At 40.8% G+C, this 22,472-nt stretch overlaps 1 protein-coding gene across 2 annotated transcripts in view; it reads left to right on the forward strand.

Annotated features, from left to right (window-relative positions):
* The window catches only part of RPF2 (ribosome production factor 2 homolog), a 76,442-nt gene extending 65,859 nt beyond the window's left edge, over nt 1-10,583 (forward strand). For both annotated transcript variants that reach the window (XM_004461213.3, XM_004461214.4), the window contains exons 9-10: nt 3,141-3,285; nt 4,133-10,583. In XM_004461213.3, coding sequence (XP_004461270.1) covers nt 3,141-3,285; nt 4,133-4,312 — 325 coding nt within the window. In that variant the 3' untranslated portion in view covers nt 4,313-10,583. The remainder of the gene's footprint in view (nt 1-3,140; nt 3,286-4,132) is intronic.
* Nucleotides 10,584-22,472: the final 11,889 nt, after the last annotated feature.

Below are 22,472 nucleotides of genomic sequence, written 5' to 3' on the forward strand. Positions count from 1 at the left end.
AATTTTTTTCTTTTCGCTCCTCAGCCTGTCCTTTCAAATGGCTTGTCTTCGAGTTTATTAGTGAATTTTTCCTGTCAGCTCCAGTCTGCTTTTGAAACACTCTAGAGAATTTTTCATTTCAGTTATTGTGGTCTTCCACTCCAGCATTTGTGGAGTTCCATTTTAAAATTTCTGTCTCTTTATTGAGATTTTCACATTGTTCATTAATAGCTTTTCTCATATCCTTTAGTTCTTTCTTTGTAGTTTCTTTTATCTCCTTGAGTATGTTGAGGTTCTTTTTTCTTTTTTGTTTTTAAGTCTTTGTTCTGTAAGTCCACAGTTTGGTCTTCTTTACTGATGTGTTCTGGATTCTTCGCCTGTTCCTTTTGATTCTTAGTCTTGTAATCATTTGTTATACAGTGTCCATTTGAATAATTTTTAAAGTGTTACCTGTGGATTTAGTCCCTTATTTGTCTGTTCCTTGAGTTTATACACAGATCGTGCGATGATAGGGATTTCCTTGAGTGCCAGAGCTCACAAAACAAGCAAAAATCACCTTTCACAGTCTTTGCTTTGTGTTGTCCAGTGCTCTCCTTCAGAGATCATCAGCCTTCCTACAAGAAAGATCAGCCTGAGATGAATGCAGAGTGCAGTGTCCTCCTTGTTTTTAAAAGCCTCTGTCTTTTCCTGGGCTTGGGCTTGTGCTTGCTAGTGGCCATAGGAATTGCCCTGTTTCGAGGAATTCTAATCCCCTTTCTATTCCTTATGAAACAGATTTTCTCACCTTCTTTGATACTTTTTTGTTTGACTTTTAAAGCAGCAGGTAAGCCTTTGCCCCAGGCTGCTGTGACTTCTTTTTTATACTGCTTTAGCTGTCCTGAGCTGCTTTTGATGGGGAGGGGGACAAATTCTAGTAGTTTTCTAGGTCAGTCTTTCAGGGTGTTCTCCTGATTGGTTGGTACTGACATACATGCTCCCCACTATGCCCATAGGGTTTTCTCTGCTTCCACTGGAACAAGACCAGGAGCCGCAGTTGAAGCACTTGCTGGCTCCATACCTTACTGGGGAGGGAGTGGCGGCAGGACCAGCAAGGGTGCCAGGAGCTTCCCCTATAGTTTTTAAAACTGTGTTTTCTTAATTCAGCACTTGCCCAGTTACTGCACCCCTTTAACTATATTTCATAGTTTGAGCAAGGGTACCATGTTGAAGACTCCTCTGCCTCTTGTCCCTGAGGGGGATTGGTACAGTGGCCTCCCTCAGTGCCACCCTCAGTGATTTGAAATAGCTGGTCCAAGAGCAGTGAGCAGCAATCAGACCACACTCACCCAAAGTTTGGAGGGCTAGGTCTTTAAATATCACAGCCTGGCATCAGCAGGCCGCAATAGGAGTAGGGGCTGCAGACCCTACTGCTAAACCTGTCAGGGTTGGGAGATGAGGGATGGTAGATGCTGCACAGAAGGTGGAATTCACCAGTACTTCCTGCAGTTTACCAGCCTTTTCTTCCAGTTCTTCTCAGTGTTCCACTAGATTCCCGAGTTTCAAATTAGTTGATTCAGAAAGTTCTGGCCAGTTTAATCATTGTTTTGGTGAAGGGGCTAATTTCTGGAACTTTCTACTCCACCATCTTCCCACAAACCTTTTTGCTAATGGTTTTTTGTTGGTTGTTGGTTTTTTTTTGTAACAGGCTTTTGCACACTCACTCTGCTCTCTGTTGTTTGTTGCTCTCTCCAGTATTCCTTACTGTGTTCCTCTTCTCTTCTCCTGTCACCTATTGCTTGTCCCACACTCCAGCTTTTATGTGTAAAGGTCAGTCTTTTGTAAACATTGCTATTCAGTTAACCCTTTTTTCCATGTAAAAGCCTGGCTTTTGTAACAAGTATAAACTTCAGGTCTCTCAGCTCTTCTTGTATTACTTACAGAAAGAATATGCCCTCTCCTCTACTCCCAAGATGTTTCCAGATACAGAGCTCTTTAGACTTAGGGTATCCAGAAAGTTGTGATTTTGTTATAGTAAAATTTTTAAATTCATTCCAATCTACAGAAATAAGCAAATACCTATGCTATGGTGAAAAGTTTATCCTGAATGGGTTGATTTACCACCTACATTCTTAGAAAGAGGAAAAGAAATTGTTATTCATGTAAATATATTGTTTTGAAGACCCAATTCAGATTATTTTTATACCCATGTGAATCTGATGCGGGCTATGGGTGGGAGGCTCTTTGTCTCTTCGAGATAACCTTAACCTAAGCTGTGTGGCCTGACTTGTGGGTGTGGAACTGTAAGAGGCTGCAGTTCTGCTCTTGGTGACCATGGCAACGACTCCGCTCCCAGGAGGCCATTTAGCAATGCAAACTCTATATACATACCAGTCAGTCCAGGGAAACTCTGATGGTGGTGATGCCGAAACTTAAGGGAACTTGGACTTGGCCTCAAATGGGAAATATAATATAGCCTGTGCATAAATTCAAAATCATCTAATTCTGTATCCAAGTGTGCCTAGTCTTTAGAAATCCAGTTAAGTTTTAATGGGTTTTAATGTTCAGAAAGGATGTAAGACTGAATGTGTATTCAAGGTTGCATCCAGACAGAATGTGGGCAAGATGCTAATTCAAGCTCACCCGAGGTGTGGGCGATATGTTAATTCAAAACCTACCTGGTACTCAGGCAAAGACTTAATTAACAAAGAAAGTAGTTTTCTTTGATAAAAGCACCATTTGACTCCCCACCCTGTGTAAAAGGAACTTGAAAATCTTGTTCCGGGCTTGGGTTTGAAACAGAAAGCTCCCAAGTCAGGCCTGCCTGCTGTCAGTAAACCATTTTTCCTTCTCAAAATCATTCCTGAGTCCTGGCCTTTCAATATGCAAATAATTGAACAACAAATCCATAAGTAAGATGAAGTCAAATCAGAGGTTTCCAGTTCTTTTCTGAGAAGAATTTTCTGTCTCACTTTCTGTTTTTCAACAATATTGTGTAGTAATTTTGTTTCTTATTTTTAAAAATAAGTGAACCAAAGATACACTTAGCCTAATTGTATAAAGTATAGAGAAGTTTCGCCTTTCTAAAAGGTTTAAGACATTTTATGTAACTTTCTCAAACTAAAAATAATTTGGGGAGACTTACAAAAGCCTAAGCAACATTTCTTTTTTCCAATTTCATGAAGGTTGCTGTTGAAGAAATCTGGTTGCAGAACACCTCGAATTGAATTGGAAGAGATGGGCCCCTCATTGGATCTGGTTTTGAGGAGGACCCACCTGGCATCAGATGACCTTTATAAGTTATCAATGAAAATGCCCAAAGCTCTCAAGGTATGTGATTTACAGCTTTGCATCATATTATTTGTATATTCCATTTTTTTTCCAAAAGGATTTGCAGCATGTTACATTAAAGGACATACAGAATGGGGTCAATAAAATAGATAAAACTAGACTTGCAGAGCGAAGGAAAGCAAGAAGGAACAAATGAGTTAACCTTTAGAAAGGATAACGGGGTTGGGAGAAACCAAGCATCAAATTTGTCTGAGATCAAACTTCTGGTAGCCAAGATAAATAGTTTTCAGCACAAAAGAGTAAACACAAAATAATCTTCACCTTTTCCTATTCAAAATTTTAAAAACAGTAATGAGACTCATTTTAGGCATCACAAAGACTGAGGATTTAGAGCACCAAGTGTATATAAACCATACTTGCATGAAATATATTTTGGCTTTTGCATGTTTTCTTAAAAAACAAGTCAAAATGTCATTTTTGAAATGCCAAGAGAGATTAAAATGATAATCTGATTTCCTTAAGCTATATACCGGAAATTCTCTCAATGGGTGGCAGTAGTTAGTGTAGTCCATAGCCTTATCTCTCAAAGTGTGATCTGACAAAACCTAGGAATTGTTAGAAATGCAGAATTCAGGCTCCACTTGCTGAATTAGAAACTGTATTTTTATAAGATCTCCAAATAATGTGTATGCATGTGTAAGTTTGAGAAGAAAGGTCTGTATGGGCTCTAGGCTCTATAGCATTGCAAGAGTGCTCACTAATAGAAACTGTTAGTAAAATAGTTCTTATAGAGTAGATTTTTACCAGTTCATCACAGTAGAGACTGTTAAGTATGTGTGTGTATATATATATATGTTATTGTGTATGTGTATGTTCTCGTTCATAGCCAAAGAAGAAGAAAAATATCTCTCAGGACACTTTTGGTACAACTTACGGAAGGATTCATATGCAGAAGCAAGACCTAAGCAAACTACAAACCAGGAAAATGAAGGGGTTGAAAAAGCGACCTGCAGAAAGAAGAACAGTAGATCAGGAGAATAAATCAAAGAAAATTAAAACAATTTGATGGAACTTAACCAAAAATACAGTTGTATTGTATTGTTTATTTAAGAGAACTACTAAGCATCAGTTAGTTTTAGTAACCATCAACCAGAATTTAACAAGACCTTATTGTACATTTTAATAACATGACAATTCATCTAAACTATATATTATTATGAATAGTAGTTAATGTACTATTATTAAGTTTAAAGTAAGCCTCCTTCTTGAGCCATTACACCGTCATGTGCCATTTTCCCTCTATGATATATGATTTCCCCCCACCACAGTTCTCCTGTCTTCAGTGAGTGAGTGGGGAGGGATCTCCACAACAACCATTGGTATTTTTAGAGAATTTCTGAGTTAAGCATTAGCTAAAGGGAGAAAACCATGGAAAGTAGAAACCTGGCCCCAAAGAGCTATCTACTCACTCAGTAGCTACCTGAAATGGTAACCCCATTTCCCAACATATGCCCACAACCTAGTTTTAATATTTTGTTTTACTAATGTTTTGCCTGAAATCCTACCAGTCAGTTGAGGTTTTGAGCTTTGTCTCTTAAAAAGGATTTCTGGAAGGGATGTCCACTATCTGATCATTGACCCCATTGCCTTACTAGTGTTATTTTAAAAGATTTTTCTAAGTGGAACCCTGTCTCCTCACCTCCCTTTCTGAGGGAAAGGAAGTTTTTATAGGGATAGAAGTGAGAAAGGAGAGAAAATAGGTGGGTTTAAAGCACAGGGCACTTTAGGGTAGTTAAAGGTTACGTAAAGGCCCTGGGTGTCCACACACAGAATAAGAATAAGCCAGACCAAACTGCTTGTTTACACGTTTTCTTGAAGACTGGCCATGTGCCTAGGAAATGGAAATAAGCTTTCTACTTCCTCCTAGCGTATACTTGTTCCCCCAGAATGGAGAATTTAGGTTCTTTGATTATGAGTCCCTGCCAAAGAAGCTCCTTTATACAAGCAAGCCAATTAGGCTGTTAAAGCTCAAAAATGCATGAACCATAATTTATTATATGAAGCAGAACTTGTATTTTCAATTTCATATGAAGGAGCTCCTCCCTGCCTGTGTGTGTGCCTCTGTGTATGCGAGTTTGTTCAGCTACAGGTCAACAGCAAAAGCTAGAGTCTCAGTTTTATCTTTTGAATTCTTTCTTTTCATGAACCCATTCCTTAACCTCCCTTCTCCCTCTCACTTTCCAGATTGCTGCTGCCTTTCTCTCCCCATAAACATGAGGGAGTTGGTATCATTGATTTATACTCATTGCTTGATTTTACAGTTAACCAAAGACACTACCTTCACCTGAAGTAGGCATTTGCATTTTAATATGGGGGATAATGTTCTAAATAGCAGACAGGGCTAAAAGGACTCCTTTCCTTCCATCTGCAATATGGACAATACCTGGGGAGAAAGGGAGCCATTAAAGGGCCATTAGAATGGATGCCAGTGGAGATTGTGAATCAGGAGGCAAAGCAACTTACAGGACCTGCTGCTCCTTGACTCCTCTTCCTCAGTAAACCTATCCCAGCATTTAACTTCTGTGTGGTAACTTCAACCAGCTTTAACCTAAAGACCATGTTTTATGCATAGTGGAACATCATCTTCAAAGTGTTTTTGTTTGTTTTAGCAACCCTCTGTTTTCGAGATTTGGTAATGCATCTCTCTGCTTCCTGTGTCATTTTTATCTTTAATAGAGTGTCTAGTGAAGCTTTGGAATGCATCCTCTTCATTATGTCGTATTACTGAAATTTATCAAAAGACTGCTGGAAAGTTTTTATTATAGTTATTGCACCAGATGGAACTCTTATCAACATTTAAAATGCCACTGGTTTTGTGGAAAATCCATTCTAATTTCCCATCCTTGAACTCTAGAACACAATGCATGTAAACTGGTATCAATATGTATTCATTTCAATACAGATGGTAAATTATCTAAAGTTTTACTTTAGATTTTGGTAGATTAGGGAATCAGGTACATTTTCTTTATACCAAACTCATGTTTTTTTGTGTTTTTTTGTTTTTAAATACTAAAACCAAGCTATATTGAGCTTTCCTCTGTCTCAATTGTTATTTATAATTTAAGCTGATATTTGTTTCCTTGGTATTGAGCATAATCCACAATACAGTTATTACCTAATTCAGGAAAGGAAAAAAATAACTTCCCAAAGTCAGTTCTCAGTTATTGATTAGCTGTTTCTGATCTCTCCATCCTTCCTTTCATTTTTTTAGCTGTGTCAGCGCTCCCACCATTGAGAAGGTGGGGCCAGGAAAGGATTCAAAGTCACTTTACAATGAGAGAATTAAAATTAGATAAACAAGGGAAGGTTTATTCCATGATGTGACACAGTCCAAAATTATAGGATCTTAATTATGTCCTTAGTGTACTTTTAATAGCTCATAGATATGGTCAGAAGATCCCATAACAGCATTAAAGCAAATAGAATATTCCACATCCATTAAAATAAACTGAAGATGAATTTGGATTACTGACTTGAGGTTTATGCTAGCTATGAGAAGAAAGTCAACTTGCTTTTAAATGTTGATTTTCTGTCATACCAACAACTTGAGTTCCAGTTTAATAACAGCAAGGATATCATTGTGTACTTCCTTTACCATCCAGAGTGTGCCTGTTAGGCCACATTAGAAATTTTAACTGATCCTTGGTTGATTTGGAACCAACTGCACTCTTTCCATTTCAAAACCCTTTGGGATAATTTTTAAAACGGCATGAATGCAAGGTAGGCCTTTCTTTTCAGGTAACCAGCATCCATTTTAAATCTGTTTTTGTTCTTGTTCTGCTTCTTCCTTTAAATAACACACACACAAAATTCCCATACACACACCCTGGGCATTAGAAACTAGGTTCCTAACCCAGGGAGCAAGGTCTGGCATGGCAGAGCAGGGCTGAGTCCTGTGTGGAAGAAGTCAGGAAAGGGTGGGGGGTGGGGTTGCACTTAGTTAAAATTAAGCCCTGTGCTTGACGTACTTTGTAAGACTGAGACTGATTCCTTAAGCTCACTTAAGCCCAGTGGTAGATGTTGGCTCTGTGAGCATGCCTTCCCCACCCAACTGAACCCCAGTGCTGCAGACACACCAGCTGTGGACGTCATAATTAAGTAGGGGAAGGACCTACAGCCAGAGTCAGGGTCAAGCTAAAGCTGAGACTTGTGTTCAGGTAACTCCCTCTGTCTCTCAAACAGTGCAGGTGAGCTCAGAAAGAGGTTCTGGAGGGCGAAATACAACCTGTTGAACTGCTACATTTGAAATGAACTTTGGAGACACACATTCAACAACTTGAGTGAGCAGTTTTATTTCCTCAGTCCCTTAGCTGGTTCCCACACAGTCACTTCCTTGACAAAGCAAATGGCAAAGTGACCCTGCTCAGCGCACACCACTTTAGATTTCACAGAACCTGCAACAGTGCCTCTGGCTCAGCCTTTCAGAGGCAGCTCTGGTGTTTATGGAATTGGGGAAAGATCATGAGAATTTGTTGCTGTCCCTAACAGGCCTCATTTCCATCCATTTGGCTTGTCACTTAAAGCTTGTCTGTGCCACAAATGTCTGGGGTTTACTCCCAAAGCCTTCCTCCAGGAAGACCCCAAGTTTGAAAAATCAGTTAACAAGTAAAGCTCACACAGTGCTACTGTAACTCCTCAAAAGCCAAATTCTGGCTTTGGAATCGCAATAGGTATCAGGGACTGTGTGGGTGGGAGAGACAGCGGGCAGTACAGTGCTGGGAGAAGAAACTGTACGCCCTTTCCTGATGCTTTCTGAGGGCTCAGCTGAGATTTAAAAGGACCCAAATTAAAGACGGTACAAAGCCATGGGTGAGATGTATGGAAGACACCTCAGTCATCGAATGATTTGAAGCCTCTTGTCCCAGACAAGCATAATCATTTGTTAATCTTCAAGGAGTTGTGGGGAAGTCAAGAACTGGAAACAGGCAGATATCTTTTAGATTTGACCCTGGAAAGAATCATTCACGTAGTTCGTGAGCACATAGAGGAAGTGATTGCTGGGAGCCAGCAGAGGTTCACTGGGAGATAAGAGAGTCAGTGGATCCCATTTCCTCTCTTTACCTGGCTGGTAGATAAGGGAATAAGTCACTCCACATTTATCAAGCATTGTTCTTAGTACAGTGCCTAAACATAATGTAACCATCACTCAGATCAAGCAAGAGAATACTGCCAAGACTCCCAGGAGCCTCTTTGTATCCTCTTCAGTCATAGCCCCTCCTCAAGAGTTAACCACTGGGTGCCATAGTCTTTAAAATCAGTTATGAGTGTTTTCCTGTCATTTTTTGAAAACACCATTTTTGATGACTACATAATTATTTTTTTGGATGTGTCTATTTAGTCATTCTTTTGGGGGTTGTATTAGTCAGCTAAAGGGTGCTGATGCAAAAAAGCAGAAATCTGTTGGCTTTTATAGGGTATTTATTTGGGGTAGAATCTCAGTTACCAGGACATAAAGTGTAAATGACTTCCCTCACCAAAGTCTCTTGCCACATGTGGGAGCAAGATGGCTGCTGATGTCTGCAAGGGTTCAGCCTCCCTCTTCCTCTGAAAGCTCTGTGGTCCCAGCTTCTTCCAATATCAGCTATAGACTGGGACAAGTCTTGTTCTGGGGCTCGTTTCTCTCCAGGCTCAGCTGCTCAGGGCTCTGCAGCTGCAAACTATCAGGCGAACTGCTCGTCTCTCTTCCCGGGACTTCCACGTGTCTAATAAGACCTTCTCTCTTTCCTCACCACCAAGCTCCTCTGTGTGCTTACTACCTGGGCTCTGGGATCAAAAATACAAACTCTTTTCTCTGTAAGTCCCTGCCATTAAGGGGGCGGGGATGCAGTGTCCTACTGAAATGGCCCAATCAAAGACTTAATCATCATTTAATCAAGTAAAAGTGGAACCTCTGAAGCTAATTAATCCAATATGCCCGGAGGCACTGACCAGTTTACAAACATAATCCAATATCTATTTTTGGAATTCATAAACAGTATCAAACTGCTACAGGGGTTAAATGTTATTCCCATTGTTATAAATAATGTGGCACAGAAATATTTGTAGGGAACATTTTCACATGATATTTGATATCATTTGATATTTAAAATACGCCGTGAAATAAGTAGTGCCGGTGGTATAATTTCCTGTTGAGTATATTCAGTTTATTCATAAAATTGTACAAGCATCACCACTATCTAATTTCAAAACATTTTTCATCACCTTGAAAAGAAACCCCGTATCCACTAGAGCCCTAAGGAACCACTAATCTACAAATATGAATTTGCCTATTCTGAACATTTCATATTAAGTGGAACCACAATATATGGTTCTTTATGATTGGGTTCTTTCAGTTAGCAAAATGTTTCTAAGGTTCATTCATGTGAAACATATATCAGTACTTTATTTCTTTTTGTTGCCAAATATTCCATTGTGTGGATATAACACATTTTATTTCTCCATTTATCAGTGCATGGACATTTAGGTTGTTTACACTTTTGGCTACTATGAGTAAAAATCATACTCAAGTTTTTGTATGGACATTTTTATTTCTCTTGAGCATATACATAGGAGTAGAGTTGATGGACAATATGGTAATTTGAGAGGCCGCCAGAGTGTTTTCCAAAGTGGCTGCACCATTTTACACTCCTGCCAGTAATGTAGGAGAGTTCCAATTTATCCACATCCTTTCCAACACTTGTTATTGTCCCCTCTTTTTTTTCTTTCTATGTTATAGCTGTCCTAGAGGGTGTGAGGCGGCATCTCATAGTGGTTTATATTTGATTTTGTTTTTTGTTATATTCTGTGATACTAATTCTTATTGTGATAACATAGACACAACATAGTATTTCCCATTTTAACCTCTTTAAACTATACAGTTCAGTGGTGTTAATTTATTCACAATGTTGTGCTAACATCACCACCATCCATTACCAAAAGTAGCTGTGGTTTGATTTGCATTTCCCTAATGACTCATGATGTTGAGCACCTTTTTGTATGCATATAGGTCATTTATATATTTTTGGAAAAATGTCTATTCACATGCATTGCCCATTTTTAATTGAGTTATTGACTTTTTTATTATTGAATTGTAATAGTTTCTTATATATTCTAGATACCAAGTCCTTATAAAATGTACAATTTGCCAGATTTCTCTTGCATTTTGTGGGTAGTCTTTTCATTTTCTTAATGGCATCCTTTTTTTAATTTAAAAATTAATTTTTAATATAGATATTACAAATTATTCAGTTAACACAAGATAATAACTACAATTACAATAAATTCGCTTTAGTCAGCAATTACAGTCCCCCTTATTTTTGTTCATTCTGAATCTTGAGGGACTTGGAATGATGTCCACTTTGACTGCTTCAGGCTGAGAAGAGACGTAGATATTACGGGTCAGAGTAATGGCATTGTTTTGCTTGCAGTTAAAGGTACTCCTTGCTTTTGGGATGGGGCTGGTCCATCATCATTTTGTTAGTTGTTGTATTAGTCAGCCAAAGGGGTGCTAATGCAAAATACCAGAAATTGGTTTTTATAAAGGGTATTTATTTGGGGTAGGAGCTTACAGATACCAGGCCATAAAGCATAATTTACTTCCCTCACCAAAGTCTATTTTCACGTGTTGGACCAAGATGGCTGCCAACATCTGCGAGGGTTCAGGTTTCCTGGGTTTCTCCCTTCCAGGGTCTTGCTTCTTTCTGGGTTCAGGGTTCCTCTCTTCCTGGGGCTTCAGCTCAAGGCTTCAGCATCAAACTCCAATGTCAAAACTCCGACATCAAAAACCGCTAACTCTAGGAAGCAGATTTGGCTCAACATATAGAGTGTCCACCTACCACATGAAAGGTCCAGGGTTCAAACTCAGGGTCTCCTAACCATGTAGTGAACTGGCCCACGTGCAGAGATGATGTGCACAAGGAGTGCTGTGCCACATGGGGGTATCCCCCATGTAGGAGAACCCCACGCACAAGGAGTATGCCCCATAAGGAGAGCTGCCCTGTGTGAAGAAAGCTCAGCCTGCCCAGGTGTGGCGCCACACACATGGAGAACTGATGCAGCAAGATGATGCAACAAAAAGTGACACAGATTCCTGGTGCCACTGACAAGAATCCAAGAGGACACAGAAGAACACACAGCAAATGAACACAGAGAACAGACAATGGGTGGGGGGAGAGAAATTTTAAAAAAAAAAACAGAACAAAACAAAACAATCCACTAACTCTGTCCTTTGCCATGCCTTTTATCTGTGAGTTCCCACCTGCCAAAGGGTGGGACTCACCCTACTGGCACAAGAGGTTTACTTGACTAAGTAATCAAGTAAACCTCTGAATCCAATATAATTTAATATGCCCAAGGAAAATAATCAGTTTACAAACAATCCAATATTTCTTTTTGGAATTCATCTATAATATCAAACTGCTACAATCGTCCAAGGCAGGCCTGAAGAACTGGAGAGTGGGAGTTGGCCGCATATCTGCTGGGCTTCAAGGCTCAACTGGAATAGGAACAATCCAAAGGCTTTACATCTCAGAAATAAACTTAGCAAGTAACTTGAAAATTATAGATTCAAATAAAAGAAGAACCATGATGAGGAGGGTTATAAATGAATATAACTGTTGTATTGGGGAAATAGCTTTTCATATATTCCCAGATAGAGCCTGACATGTGATTCATTGATTTCATGTAGCTGTGTGGCTTGTCCATGGTGTCCATATGTCACTAAGGCCCTCAGATTCTTTTTTTTTTTTTTAAAGATTTATTTATTTATTTAATTCCTTCTCCCCCCCCCCCCCCGTTTGTCTGTTCTTGGTGTCTGTTTGCTGCGTCTTGTTTCTTTGTCCGCCTCTGTTGTCGTCAGCCGCTCGGGGAAGTGTGGGCGGCGCCATTCCTGGGCAGGCTGCTCTTTCTTTTCGCGCTGGGCGGCTCTCCTCACGGGCGCACTCCTTGCGCGTGGGGCTCCCCCACGCGGGGGACACCCTTGCGTGGCAAGGCACTCCTTGCGCGCATCAGCACTGCGCATGGCCAGCTCCACACGGGTCAAGGAGGCCCGGGGTTTGAACCGCCGACCTCCCATATGGTAGACGGACGCCCTAACCACTGGGCCAAAGTCCGTTTCCCCTCAGATTCATTTTTGTCTGAGACTTTGTTTACTGTGGAAGTTTGTGAAGTCTGGCTGAGACCTGCATAAGCCTAACTTCTGGAATGACCTCCCAGCTCACTATGAAATCTCTTAGCCATAAAAGCTCTATTTTATTTGATACTTCTCCCTTTTGATCAAGGCCTTTCTCCAAATGCATCACTGATTTTTGCTTGGTAATAATCCCTCAGCACCAGAGAGGCTCGTCCCTGGAAGTCATGGCCCATGTGGGGGTGATGGTGTCCTTTGAAGTACAAAGTTTTAAATTTTGATAAAGTCTAATTTATCTACTTTTTCTTTTGTTGCTTGTGCCTTTCATATCATATCTAAGAAGCCATTGCCTAACCCAAGGCCATGAGTACCTATGCCTTCAAGCAATTTTATAATTTTAATTTTTATATTTAGGTCTTTGATCCATTTTGCTCTTTATGAGATTTGGGACGTTCCCTTCTGTTTAAGTTTCCCAGCTGCTAAAAGAAATACCATACAATGGGTTCGCTTAAACAAGAATGTATTAGCTCACAGTTTTACAGCTAGGAAAGTCCAAAATTGAGGCATCAGCAAGTCCCCAAAGACTGTGTCATTCTGGGGCTGGCTTCTGGTGATCCCTGGTCCTTGGTTTTTCTGTTACATGGCAATGTACAAGGCGATGTCTTTTTCTTTCTTCTCCAGGTTCCATTGACTTCTGATTTCTTGCTCTTCCTGTGGCTTCCCTTTACATGCTCAATTTTCTTTTCTTATAAGGACTTCAGCTTTTTCAGTTTGGACACACCTTAACTAACATTTGAAGGTCCTACTTATAAGTGGGTCCACACCCATACGACCAGGGGTTGGAACTAAACATACCTTTTGTGGGAGTCATGATTTAATCCCCAATACCTTGTTTTCCTAGGTTTTTTTAGTGTTTTTGTCATGAAGAGATGTCAAATGGTTTTTCTGTACCTATTGAGATGATAGTGTGGTTTTTGACCTTTGTTCTATTGACATGGTATATTGCATTAATTGATTCTTAGATATTAAGCCAATCTTGCATTTCTGGAATAAATCTCACTTGGTCATGGCATATCATCATTGTTACATATTGTTGGCTTCAATTTGCTTGTATTTTGCTGAGGATTTTTTTATCTATATTAATAAGTGATGTTGGTTTATTGTTTTCTTGTGATGTCTTTGGATTTAGTATCAAGATAATAATGACCTCTTAGAATGAGTTAGGATGTGTTCCCCCTCTTCTATTTCTTGAATAATTTGTGAAGAATTGGTATTATTTATTTTTTTAAGTGTCTGGTAGAATTCTTCTGTGAAGTGATTTGGTCCTGGGCTTTTCTTTATAGGATGATTATTTTTTTTTCTGTTTTTTTTTTTTCTTCTTTTTTTGAGTTACCAGGGGCTGGGAATTGAATCCAGGACCTGACATATAGGAAGCCAGCCCTCAACCATCTGTTTCCCTGAGCTGGCATTCTCGTTTGTTTTATTTGTCTTTTGTTTTTTCAGGAGGCACAGGGAATCCAACCCTGGGACCTCCTATTTGGGAGGCAAGCACCAACTTCTTGAGCCACATCTGCTCCTGTAGGAAGATTCTTAATTATTAATTTAGTTCTCTTTATTTCTTTTTTTTTTTTGTCTTCATTAATTTTTTTAATGTTATATTAAAAAAAATGAGGTCCCCATATACCCCCATCCCCTTATTCCATTAATTTCTGATCTAAACTTTATTATTTTCTTCTTTCTGTTTAGGTTTAGATTGATTTTCTTTTTCAATGTCCTAAGCTGGAAGATTAGGTTGTAGATTTGATATTTTTTTTGTTTTTCTTAAGATTTATTTTTTATTTATTTCTTCCCCCCCCCCCCCCCCCCAGTTGTCTGCTGTCTGTGTCCATTTGCTGTGTGTTCTTCTCTGACCACTTCTATCCTTATCAGCAGCACCGGGAATCTGTGTTTCTTTTTGTTGCATCATCTTGTTATGTAAGCTCTCTGTGTGTGCGGCGCCATTCTTGGGCAGGCTGCACTTTCTTTCACACTGGGCAGCTCTCCTTATGGGGCGCACTCCTTGCACATGGGGCTCCCCTACGCGGAAGTGCCTACATGGCACGGCACTCCTTGCGTGCATCAGCACTGCACATGGGCCAGCTCCACATGAGTCAAGGAGGCCTGGGGTTTGAACCGCAGACCTTCCATGTGATAGGTGGATGCCCTACCCACTGGGCCAAGTCCGCTTCCCTGATTTGGTATTTGATCCCTTTCTTCTCCTTCTCCTTCTCCTCCTCCTTCTTCTCCTCTGTCTTCTCCTTCTTCTTCTCTTCCTTCTCTTCCTCTTCCTCCTCACTTCCTCTTCCTTCTCCTTTTCCTTCTTCTTATTCTCCCCCTCTCCCTCCTCCCCCTCATCCCCTCTCCCTCTCCTACCCCATTTCTCCCTCCTGCCCCTTCCCCTTCTTCTTCCAGGTATTGAAGAGCTAGGACATGAGCTAGGATGCTCAACCACTGAGCTACATTCACTTCCCTCTTCTTTTTTAATGTAGACATTTACAAATATAAATTTCCCTCTGCATTGCTTTAGCTGCATTCCATAAGTTTGGTATGTTGTGTTTTCGTTATCATTCATCTCAATTTTTCCTTGTGATTTGTTATTTGACCCTTTGGTTTGTTGTTTCTTTTTTAAGATTTATTTTATTTTATTTATTTCTTCCCAACCCCTTGTTGTCTTTCACTTGCTGTGTCTGTTCTTGTCTTCCTTCTTTCTTTAGGAGATACTAGGAGCTGAACCTGAGCCTCTGATGTGGGAGGGAGGTGCCCAATCCCTTGACCCACCTTTGTTCCCTGCTTTGTTGTGTCTCTCATCATATTTTTCCTCCCACATCTCATGTTGTGTCTTCTTGTTGTATCAGCTTGCCATGCCTTCCATTGCATCAGCTCACTGTCTTCTTTAGGAGGCACCAGGAACCTCTGCTCCCTGCTTTGTTGTGTCTCTCATTATATTTTCCCTTCTTGTGTTTCTTGTGTCAGCTTGCTCTCTTCTTTAGGAGGCACCAGCGTCCGAACCAGCAACCTCCCATGTGGTAGGCAGGAGCCCAGTTGCCTGAGCCACATCCACTTCCCCCTTTGGTTATTTACTAGCTTGTTTAATTTCCACATATTTGTTAATTTCCAATTTTTTTCTATAACTTTGTAATTTTACTTCACCTTGATTAGAAAATAAACTTTGTTTAACTTCAGTCCTTTTAAATTTGTTAAGTCCTGTTTGATGGCCTAACAATGTTCCATATGTGTATTATGCTGTTGTTGAGTGAAGTGCTCTATGGATGTCTGGTAAGTCATATAATATAATGTGTTGTTAAAGTCTTCTATTTCCTTGTTTATCTTCTGTCTAGTTGTTCTATGTATTATCGAAAGCAGGGTTTGAAGTCTAACTATTACTATTTATTTATTTATTTATTTATTTCTCTCCCCTTTCCCCTCCCCTGTTGTCTGCTCTCTGTGTCCATTTGCTGTGTGTTCGTCTGTGTCCGCTAACATTCTTGTCAGTGGCACCAGGAATCTGTGTCTCTTTTTTCTTGCATCATCTTGCTGTGTAAGCTCTCCATGTGTGTGGTGCCACTCCTGGGCAGGCTGTGCTTTTCTCGCACAGGGTGGCTCTCCTTGCAGGTTGCACTTCTTGTGTGTGGGGCTCCCATACATGGAGGACACCCGTGCGGCACGGCACTCCCTGCGCACATCAGCACTGCGCTTGGGCCAGCTCACCACATGGGTCAGGAGGCACTGGGTTTGAACCCTGGACCTCCTATATGGTAGGCGGATGCTCTATCAGTTGAGCCAAATCCGCTTCCCTAGCTATTACTGTGAGTCGTCTATTTCTCCCTTCAATTCTATCAGTTTTGCTTCATATATTTTGTAGCTCTGTTGTTAGGTGCACATATGTTTGTAATTTTTGTGTCTTCCTCATTAATTGATCCTTTTTATCATTCATTACAACATGTCTTTCCTTAGTATAATTTTCTGTTTTAAAATCTATTTTGTTTGATATTACTATACCTACTTCAGCTTTCTATGGTTGCCGTTTGCATGATATATATTTTCCATGCTTTTATTTTCAACCAGTGTATGTATTTGAATCAACATGTGCCTCTTTTGGACAGAATATACTTAGATCATTTTTAAAAATCCATTCTGACAATGTTTTGTGTTTTGGATTATTTGGATTATTTAATCCACTCACATTTGATGTTATTACTGATATAGTTGAATTTTTGTCTGCTGTTTTACTTTTTGTTTTCTGTATGTCCAAGTCCATTTTGTTCCTCAATTCTTCCTTAGTGCTTTGTTTTCATTAAGTAAATATTTTCTAATATAACATTTTAATTCTTCTAATGATTTTTTTCACTATATTTTTGAATCACATGCTTAGCAGTTGCTCTAGGCCTTATACATCTTAACTTGGAATCTATTTCAGGTTTATACTAAGTGAATTTCAGTGATATATACAAATGTTACTCCTATATAGCTCTATTCCTCCTCCCTTTTTTTTTAAAGATTTATTTTTTTATTTCTCTTCCCTCCCCCCCACCAGTTGTCTGCTCTCTGTGTCCATTTGCTGTGTGTTCTTCTGTGTCTGCTTGTATTCTTGTCAGTGGCACCAGGAATCTGTGTCTTTTTTTGTTGCATCATCTTGCTATGTCAGCTCTCCATGTATGCGGCACCACTCCTGGGCAGGCTGCACTTTTTTCACTCTGGGTGGCTCTCCCTATGGGCACACTCCTTGCACATGGAGCTCCCCTACGTGGGGGACACCCCTGTGTGGCACGGCACTCTTTACGCGTATTAGCACTGCACGTGGGTCAGCTCACCACACAGGTCAGGAGGTCCCGGGTTTGAACCCTGGACCTCCCATGTGGTAGGCGGATGCTCTAACAGTTGAGCCAAATCTGCTTCCCATTCCTCCTCCCTTTTTGTGCTCTTATTGTAATAAATATTACATCTATATATTCTACAATTGAACAAAAGTTTTTATAATTTTATGTCTATTAAATTTAGAGACTGAGGAAAGAAAAGAGAGCAAGTATACATTTATGGAGTTTGCTACATTAGCATTTCTAGTACTTTTCATTTGTTTCTGTTGATTCAAGTTACCATCTGGTGCATATCCTTACTCCAAAAACTCTGCTCCCACTCACTTCTTGTACTATAATTGACTCATATATTACATTTCTATGTGATATAGGCTCAACAATACAAATATATATATATATATAATTTTATATAATTGGTTTATTTATTAGTTAAGAGTAGAAAGTGGAAGAAATACACATTTATACTATCTTTTATAATTACATAATTATCTTTCCTACTGTTCTTTATTTTCTCATGTGGACTTGAATTTCTATCTGAATTTACTTTGTTTTGTCCAGAGGAATTTTCTTTAATATTTCTTGTAAAATGTCTTCTAGCAATGAATTCTCTTAGTTTCTGTTTGTCTGAGAATGTTATTTCACCTTCATTTTTAAAAGATAGTTTTTCTGGGTATGAGATTCTTTTTTATTTTGATTTTTTTTTGTTTTGTTTTATTTTTATTTATTTCCCCCCACCCTCATTGTTTGCACTCACTGTCCTACGGGATCATAGCCCCTTCTCAATTAAAGGTGGAGTGGACATGACCATCCCAGAATCCTCAGGATTGAGGAATGAACTATGGACTAAAGTAGACTTACTGGTATTCTACTATAGACTTATTGTGATTCTAGCAATGGAAGAAATTATATCATTGATGTGGAGGCAGTGGCCACTGGAGGTTCTGAGGACAGAGAGGGAAAGCAGGTTGTAATATGAGGGCATTTTCAGGTTTTGAGAAATGTCCTGAATGACATTGCAATGACAGATGCAGGCCATTATACATCTTGCCGTAATTTACAGAATTGGGTGGGAGAGAGTGTAAACTACAATGTAGACTTTAATGCAGGCTTAGTGGCAACACTCCAAAATGTGTTAGTCAATTGAAATGAAGGATGTTGTTAATGCAGGAAAATGTGGGAGGTGTGGGGTGTGGGGCATATGGGAATCCCGTATATTTTTTATGTGTCATTTGTGTAATCTAAGTATCTTGAAAAAAATTTAAAAATAAAATCAATTGTAAAAAAAAAAAAACCTTTATTTTTATTTACGTATTCCCTCCCAATCTCATTGATTGTACTCACCATCTGCTCTTTGTGTGCTCATCTTCTTTTTTGGAAGCTTTGGGAACCAAACCCAGGACCTCCATGTGGGAGGGAGGTGACCAATGACTTGACCCAGTTCCACTCCCTGGATATGAGATTCCTGGTTGACATCCTTTTTTTTTTTTTTTTTAGCATTTTGAATATGTCATCCCACTATCTTCTGGCCTCTTTTGTTTCTTTTTAAGATTTAAAAAATTTATTTCTCCCCCTTTCGTCCATTGTCTGCTCTCTGTGTCCATTTGCTCTGTGTTCTTCTGCATCTGCTTGTATTCTCATTAGGCAGCTCTGGGAACCGATCCTGGGACCTTCTGGAGTGGGAGAGAGATGATGATTCTCTTATGCCACCTCAGCTCTCTGATCTGCCACATCTCTTTTTATTTTTTTATTTTTTTAAAGATTTATTTATTTATTTATTTCCCTCCCCTTCCCCCTGCCCGCCCCCATTGTCTGTTTACTGTGTATATTTGGTGTGTCTTCATTGTCCACTTCTGTTGTTGTCAGCGGCACAGGAATCTGTGTTTCTTTTTGTTGCATCATCATGTTGTGTCAGCTCTCCGTGTGTGAGGCACCATTCCTGGCCAGGCTGCACCTTCTCTCGCGCTGGGCAGCTCTTCTTATGGGGCACGCTCCTTGCACGTGGGGCTCCTCTACGCGGGGGACAACCCTGTGTGGCTCGGCACTCCCTGCACGCATCAGCACTGCGCATGGGCCAGCTGCACATGGGTCAAGGAGGCCCAGGGTTTGAACCGCGAACCTCTCATGTAGTAGACAGATGCCCTAACCACTGGGCCAAGTCTGCTTCCCCACATCTCTTATTATCTGTCCTCTGTGTCTCTTTTTGTTGCATCATCTCGCTGCACCAGCTCTCCGCATGGGCCAGCAATCCTGCATGGGGCAGCACTCCATGTGGGCCAGCTTGTCTTCACCAGGAGGCCCTGGGTATCAAACCCTGTACCTCCTATATGGTAGACAGGAACCCAGTTGCTTGAGCCACATCCACTTCCCTTTTGTTTCTGATAAGAAGGCAGTTGTTGAACACCACTTCTGGGAAGATGGCAGAGTAGAAAGACATGGGACTTTCTTCTCCTCCAGAAAGATAGCTAGAGGACAGGCTAAAACATCCTGGAAAAAGATCTTCTAGGGTTTAGGACACCAAGCGAAGGCTGGACACTGCCCAGAGGAGTGAGGGACAAAGGAGGAGAATCATCATGACAGAACTGTGAGTTGAAACCAGCGGCTGCTGCTGCAGCTGGCATCCTTGCCCACACTAAAGGCATTTTAGAATCCTTGGGCCTCTGGGCCTGCAGCTACAGACAAAGGACTCCAGGGATCCACTACCCCAGGAAATGGGAGACAGAGGGACACAGCCTAAGGCTGACTCAGCTTCTGACCCACAACTGGTCTTCTGTGTCCTACCAGCCATTCCAAGCTGTGTGGGACCACAGCATGTTTTGCCCTGGCAGCCAGCACAGGACTGGAGAAATCTCATCCTCCCAATCTCCCTCTCTCCTAGCCTGGACTGATTGTTGAGGATTCATCTACCCAGGAAAGGGGAGAGAGAGAGGAACACAGCATAAGGTTTGCTGTGTCCCAGGAGCCCTTCCAGTCCAGATGGGCTGTGCCATTGTTTGCCTTGGGAGCCAGCAAGGGGATAAAGAGATACAACCTTCCCTATCTCCTTCTATACTAATGCTGACTGATAGTTGAGGACTTGGAGGGGAATGGAGATGTTTCCTACCTGGAAAAGTGGACGGGGCTGACAGAGATGGCTGGAGATCTCTGAGAAAGTTTGAATTGCAAGGCTCTTGGTCTCCAGGCAGGACACTCTATCACACTGATCCTGTCTGTGTTGCAACAAATACACTCTGACCAGGAATTGAAAGGAGAGCTGCAAAAGAGGTCATCTCTTGGCAGACCATGGAAGTGCACACGAGAAAATTAAGAATAAGTAAGAGACATTTTTTGGCCTCTATAGCCTCCCTCCCAGAGGCCTAGAAAACAGGTCTACAACCAATTATGGGGTCCAGAGCCAAACTTTGAGCAACTAGCAAGGACAATCCTAACAATCCAGGTCAAGCCACGAATCAAAGAGCAATGGTAACACATAGCCTCCTGCCACTAAAACCCCACAAAATAGAAAGAAATTGAGCATCTGAGTAAAGTACATCCTAATCAGACACCTAGACATCAGCAAAAAACAAGCCTTCTAAGAAAATAGAAGACATGTCCAAGAAAAGGAATGTATCAAAGCCCCAGAGGAGACTCAGGATTTAAGAGAACTAATCACAGAGGCATGCACAAATTTCCAAAATCAAATTAATGAGTTGAAAGACAATATGGCTAAAGAAATAAATGGCATCAAGAACACAAGGAGTGAGTGCAAAGAAGAATTTGAAATATTGAACAGAAAAATAACAGAGTTCATGGGAATGAAAGACACACTGAGTGAGATTAAAAACACATTAGAGGGGAAAATGGATTTGGCTCACCTGTAGAGCATCCGCCTACCACATGGGAGGTCCAAGGTTCAAACCAGGGCCTATGGCCCATGTGGTGAGCTGGCCCACGTGCAGTGCTGATGCAGGCATGGAGTGCCGTGCTGTGCCATGCAGGGGTGTCCCTGTGCAGGGGAGCCCCACACGCAATGAGTGCGCCCCGTAAGGAGAGCCACCCACGTGAAAAAAGTGCAACCTGCCCAGGAGTGGTGCCGCACACATGGAGAGCTGACGCAGCAAGATGATGCAGCAGAAAAGAGATTCCCGGTGCTGCTGACAAGAATGCAAGCAGATACAGAAGAACACACAGCGAATGGACACAGAAAGCAGACAATTGGGGTGGTGAGGAAGGGGAGAGAAAAAAAAGATGTAAGGTGCCCAATTCCTTATATCTTAAAAAAGGGGGGGGGCTTTTAAAAAAAAAACAAACAAAAAAACACATTAGAGGGGAGTGGACATGGCTCAACTGATAGAGCAGCCATCTACCATGTGGAGGGTCTGGGGTTCGATCCCCAGGGCGTCCTGACCCATGTGGTAAGCTGGGCCACATGCAGGACTGCTGCACGCAAGGAGTGCCATGCCATTTAGGGGTGTACCCCACAAGGAGAGCCACCGCACATGAAAAAAGTGCAGCCTACCCAGGAGTGGCACCACACACACAGAGAGCTGACACAGCAAGATGATGCAACAAAAAAGAGACGCAGTTTCCCAGTGCTGCTGGATAATGCAAGTGGACGCAGAAGAGCACAGAGTGAATGGACATAGACAGCAGACAATGAGGGGGAAGGGGAGAGAAATAAATAAAATAAATCTTTAAAAAAAACACATTAGAGGCATATAACAGCAGACTTGAAATGATAGAAGAAAGAACAAGCAATACTTAAGACAGAACAGCTGGAATTGAAGAGACAAAAGTACAGAGAGAAAAGAATGGAAAAAATTGAGCGGGTGCTCAGTGAGTTGTATGACAATATGAAATGCAATAACATATGTGTCATGGAAGTTCCAGAAAGAGGTGAGAAGGGAAAAGAGGTAGAAAGAGTATCTGAGGAAATAATGCTGAAAATTACCCAACTTTCATGAAAGAAATGAACTTATATGTCCAAGAAGCACACTGTACCCCAATCAAAATAAATCTGAATAGGCCTACTCCCAAACTATATTACTTAAAATGTCAAACGTCAAAGATAAAGAGAAAATTCTCAGAGCAGCAAGGGTGGAGCAAACCATCACATACAAGGGATGCCCAGTAAGACATAATGTGGATTTCTCTTCAGAAACCATCGAGATGAGAAGACAGTGGTATGATACAATTAGGATACTGAAAGAGAAAAACTGACAGCTAATAAA

Source organism: Dasypus novemcinctus, chromosome 11 (assembly GCF_030445035.2).
Source record: "Dasypus novemcinctus isolate mDasNov1 chromosome 11, mDasNov1.1.hap2, whole genome shotgun sequence".
In the NCBI taxonomy this organism is placed as follows: domain Eukaryota; kingdom Metazoa; phylum Chordata; class Mammalia; order Cingulata; family Dasypodidae; genus Dasypus; species Dasypus novemcinctus.